At 31.0% G+C, this 5,000-nt stretch overlaps 3 protein-coding genes and 2 non-coding genes across 5 annotated transcripts in view; 1 reads left to right on the forward strand and 4 right to left on the reverse strand. All coding sequences in view use genetic code 11, as the record gives it.

Moving 5' to 3' along the window:
• The window catches only part of matK (maturase K), a 1,509-nt gene extending 288 nt beyond the window's left edge, over positions 1-1,221 (reverse strand). The window contains exon 1 of the mRNA in view: positions 1-1,221. This exon is cut by the window's left edge and continues 288 nt beyond it. Coding sequence (YP_004021298.1) covers positions 1-1,221 — 1,221 coding nt within the window.
• Positions 1-1,991, reverse strand: part of trnK-UUU — a 2,586-nt gene extending 595 nt beyond the window's left edge. Inside the window, exon 1 of the tRNA in view lies at positions 1,955-1,991. This is a non-coding gene — a tRNA (tRNA-Lys). The remainder of the gene's footprint in view (positions 1-1,954) is intronic.
• Positions 1,992-2,807: 816 nt separating this feature from the next.
• On the reverse strand, positions 2,808-3,948 carry rps16 (ribosomal protein S16). Its single transcript has 2 exons — positions 3,909-3,948; positions 2,808-3,034 (listed from the first exon to the last, which is right to left on the reverse strand). The coding sequence occupies exons 1-2, from the start codon at positions 3,946-3,948 to the stop codon at positions 2,808-2,810; spliced, it is 267 nt and encodes an 88-aa protein (YP_004021299.1).
• A 533-nt stretch (positions 3,949-4,481) lies between these two features.
• Positions 4,482-4,553, reverse strand: trnQ-UUG. Its single transcript has one exon. It is a non-coding gene; the product is annotated as a tRNA-Gln (tRNA).
• A 343-nt stretch (positions 4,554-4,896) lies between these two features.
• psbK (photosystem II protein K) overlaps positions 4,897-5,000 on the forward strand; it is a 186-nt gene continuing 82 nt past the window's right edge. The window contains exon 1 of the mRNA in view: positions 4,897-5,000. This exon is cut by the window's right edge and continues 82 nt beyond it. Coding sequence (YP_004021300.1) covers positions 4,897-5,000 — 104 coding nt within the window.

Raw genomic sequence — 5,000 nt, forward strand, 5'->3', positions numbered from 1 at the left:
TCTGCATATACGCACAAATCGGTCAATAATATCAGAATCTGAGGAATCGGACCACGTCGGCTTACTAATGGGATGCCCCAATGTGTTACAAAATTTCGCTTTAGACAATGATCCAATCAGAGAAATAATTGGAATTCTTGTATCCAGCTTCTTTATAGCATTATCTATTATAAATGAATTTTCTAGCATTTGACTCCGTACCACTGAAGGATTTAATCGCACACTTGAAAGATAGCCCAGAAAGTCGAGAGAATATTTAGATAATTGATTTATACGGACTCTTCCTGATTGAGACCACACGTAAAAATAATATTGCCATAAATCGACAAAGTAATATTTCCACCTATTCATCAGAAGAGACGTATCTTTTGAGGCTAGAATTGCTTTTCCTTGATATCTAATAAAATGTATGAAAGGATCTTTGAACACCCAGAGGTTGTTCTGAAAATCATTAGAAAAGACTTCTACAAGATGCTCTATTTTTCCATAGAAAAAAATTCGTTCAAGAAAGACTCCAGAAGATGTTGATCGTAAATGAGAAGATTGGTTACGGAGAAAAAGGAAAATGGATTCGTATTCACATACATGAGAATTATATAGGAACAAGAATAATCTTGGATTAAAAATAGAAATATATTTCTTTGGAGTAAAAAAACTCTTCAAATTACAATACTCGTAGAGAGAGAACCGTAATAAATGCAAAGAAGAAGCATCTTTTACCCAGTAGCGAAGAGCTTGAACCAAGATTTCTAGATGGATGGGGTGAGGTATTAGTACATCTAACACATAATTTAAATGTGAGAATTTGTCCTCTAAAAAAGGAAATATTGAATGAATTGATTGTAAATTATGAGATTTTGCTACTTCTTTCCCTTGTGAGTAAGATACTAATCGTAAGGAAAATGTAATTTCCACAATGACTGCAAATCCCGCCGATATCATTTGAGAATACAAATTATTGTTGTGCCCAAAAAATGGATTTTGGTTGGAATCATTAGCAGAAATAATCAAATGATTCTGTTGATCCATTCGAATAATTAAACGTTTCACAATTAGTGAACTGAATTTATTACCATAATCCTCATTTTCCAACAAAATCATCGATTTATTTAAACCATGATCATAAGCAAGTGCATAAATATACTCCCGAAAAATAAGTGGGTATAGGAAATCATGTTGGCGAGATCTATTTAGTTCTAAATATACTTGAGATTCCTTCATTTCAAATTCCATTTGAACCAAAGAAAAGATAGGGGATCTATTCGGTTATCAAATGATACATAGTGCGATACAGTCAAAACAAGGTATTATGGTAAGAAAAGAATAGATACCTCGGAGACAGGTAGATTCATCAATGGATTCTCTATCCTATCTTTTGCCATCTAATTGATTTATGTTCGTTATAGGCTAAGAAGATGGTTAGAAATCCTTTATTTTTTCAACCCAATCGCTCTTTTGATTTTGGAAAAAAAAAAAATATTTTTTTTATCAATATACTGCTTCTTCTACACATTCATGTCTAACCCATAATTAATAGGGAATAACTAATAATTAGGACTCATAAAAAAATTGATAATTTACTCATGAGAAAAACCTTTACTACATTAGGCACTAATTTCTTTTTAACGTTTAATTAGATCGGGTAATCATTCAAATTGAGAACAGAAGCTCGTTACTTTTTGTTTCCCTATAATTGGGGCCGTAGAGCTCTATCCATTTATTCACTCGACCCAACTTTGAATTCAATTAATTTTTTTGTTCCGCACCAAAAACTCAAAGACGATTTTTTTTGGACTGATCCGGAAAAAAAATGGATTCTTAGAATTCTCCATTGATACGACATGCTCTTTTTTCCATCCACTCCTTTCAGGATCAGTCGTGGTCTTACAAACTCTACCGATGGTATGAACGAATCCCTTTCTTCATACAAATGTGTAAAAGATGCTAGCCGCACTTAAAAGCCGAGTACTCTACCGTTGAGTTAGCAACCCCCCCCAAAAAAATTAGAATGTGTAGATACAATCGGAATAAAAAAAATGGAATTGCACGATGCAATCAAAACATGAAATTCGCAAAAATTTTAATAAAATATTAAAATCGATTCTGAACATTCAATGTTCAGATTAGATAAAAATACACGAAATTCTCAGAGAAAAACATAGAAATAGAATAAGTGAAAAGTTGTAGACCGACTCCTGTCTTATCCATTGTTATCCATTTTTTTTTTGTTTCAGTCCAAAAAAAATCGTCTTGTATCACAACAAATTCAAAGAAATAACCCATCATTTGAATTGAATGAAGTGAAGTCAACAAGCTTATGGGCGGGGATAAATAGATCTATTTATCTACGATCGAATTATATTTGTTCGATACACTGTTGTCAATATAATTGTAAATTTTGAATATAAATGTTGAAAAAAGAATAAAGAATATAAAAAAGACTATAAAAAAATACAATGAAAAAAAAGAATTAAGTCCATTTTTTTATTATTAATATTTTCTATTTTTATATGTTATTTTATCATATGTTATTTTATCTGTTTTTTTTTTTTATCTTATTTTATGTTTTTTTAAACGCAATTACTTCATTTATTCAATTGATCTTTTTTCTCTATATTTTCTATCAATAAAATTAGCTCAATAAAATCTGGTTTTGTCGTTATAGAACACGGTATTCTATAGTAGCAATAATAAATAAGAATAATAAATAAAATAAGTATGAATAGAACAAAAGAGGGGAGGAAATAAGAAAGAAAAATTTATACAAAGCTAGATATGAGTCATCCACACCCTCTTTTTGTATTTCGTTAATTGAATTTTGTTTGATTAAGACTAAGTTCCGTAAAAACCCCCGCCTTCTTTAAAATATCATGAACAGTTCCTGTGGGTTGAGCTCCTTTTTCAAGGAAATAGAGAATAGCGGGAACATTTAAATAGGTTTGATTATTTATCGGATCATAAAAACCCACTTTTCGAAGATCTCTTCCCTCTCTTCGGGATCGAACATCAATTGCAACGATTCGATAAACGGCTCATTGGGATAGATGTAGTTAAAGAATACCCCCCCTAGAAACGTATAAGAAGTTTTCTCCTCGTACGGCTCGAGAAAAAAATGATTAGAAGTTATGTCTATGTATGGAAGTATGGAATTAGAATGTCAAAAAGATCCATAAACCCATCAAATCAATTAGACATTTAAACCCTTCTTTTTTCGAAAAAAAAAAAAAGAAGAAAAAAGCATTCGTACTCTCATAACTCAAGTCAAATAACTCTCAAAATGCTCAAAAAAACCTTAGGCATTCTTTTATTGAGTGGTCTCTAACCCCTTTTTTGTTTGTCTCGTTTAGAATCTATTTCGATTCTTCATTTTAATCTAGTTGTTGAGACAATTGAAAACGGTATTTCCTTGTTCTAGGATCCTTTATCTTTCCCTTGGATCATTGGGTTTAGACATTACTTCGGCGATATTTAATCATTTCAAAAATGGCAGCAACATGCCCCTTTTTCTCTCTTTTTTTATTTGTGATTTCTTTCTATCAAAGAATCATATGAACGATTAATTCCCGCATGATACAGAAAGAGTTTTACCAATTCCAATCCAACAATTTTTCTTTTTGATTTGAAAATTGTTTGAATCGGAGCCTTTCGATTTCTATATCAAAAATATACTTACGAAGTTGTTCCAACTTATTGATTTCCATTAACTAACCCTAGATCCTTGCCCCTGAAAAATGGATGTTTCTCTTCGAGCTCCATCCTGTACTATTTTATTTACATTACAACCCAACAAAAAGACGGATTATAATAGAACAGAACAAAGGATGTCGAGCCAAAAGCACCTTCATTTCTACATAATGGAAAGTGGTGGGTTTTTACATCCACAGCCGATCATGTCCTTCAAGTCGCACGTTGCTTTCTACCACATCGTTTCAAACGAAGTTTTACCATAACATTCCTATAGTTTGGAACATTGATTCAATTATGGAATCATGAATAGTCATTGGTTCAGTCGGTACATAGTAATCTATCTATACTTCTTCCTTCTATATGAAATAAATAGATAATTTAGGAAGAAAAAGCCTCAATAAAAATTCAAATTAACCATATTGTATTGTATGAATGCAATATATTTTTCTTTTTTATACTTTTTTTATACTTTTATATTTTTATATTCTAATTAAACTTTTCTATTCTAATTAATAAGAAATTAATAATATCAGTAATAATAATAATATCACGAATATTATAAATAAAACAAATAAACTAATCTTTTTGAATCTGCCCTGCATCTTCAAATAACTCGATAGAATAGATTCGCCAATCTCACAGTTCTTCGAGTACCAATCTTAATAAATCATTAAAAATCAAAAGCAAGAATCACATTTTCTCCAATATTTGACTCTTAGAAAGAAGGTTGTTAAAAAAAAAAAGAGCAATTTAGATTCAGATATCGTTATTCTGATATATAAAAAGAGTATGCTCTGGGACGGAAGGATTCGAACCTCCGAATAGCGGGACCAAAACCCGTTGCCTTACCACTTGGCTACGCCCCATTTAGATTTCTATTTGACCCTACTAAACACTAATATGGGTATTCCTTGTTCGTCAATTCCAGTTCCAAATAGCTATGGAATAGATTAGATTCTTGCTAGGATTTTGGCACGTATGGATAGAGAATTAAACCGATTTTATTGATCATTACATATAATTCAATTAAAATATTGTATGAAAGTATGATTTCTTCTATTCTCTTGTAAGAATTGAAGGCTTTTTGATTGGGTGAGTTCAAAGAGGTATTGTTTAGTCTGCCTTAGTTTTACTTTCTTCATTTTTTTCCTTATATCAAAAACATATTAATAACTCAATCAAAATTATCTCCAAGAACAAAATTTTGTTATGCTTAATATCTTTAATTTGATCTGTATCTGTTTTAATTCTGCCCTTTTTTCGAGTAGTTTTTTATTCGCAAAATTGCCGGAGGCCTATGCTTTTTTGAATCC

Source organism: Theobroma cacao, chloroplast (assembly GCF_000208745.1).
Source record: "Theobroma cacao chloroplast, complete genome".
Lineage (NCBI taxonomy): Eukaryota > Viridiplantae > Streptophyta > Magnoliopsida > Malvales > Malvaceae > Theobroma > Theobroma cacao.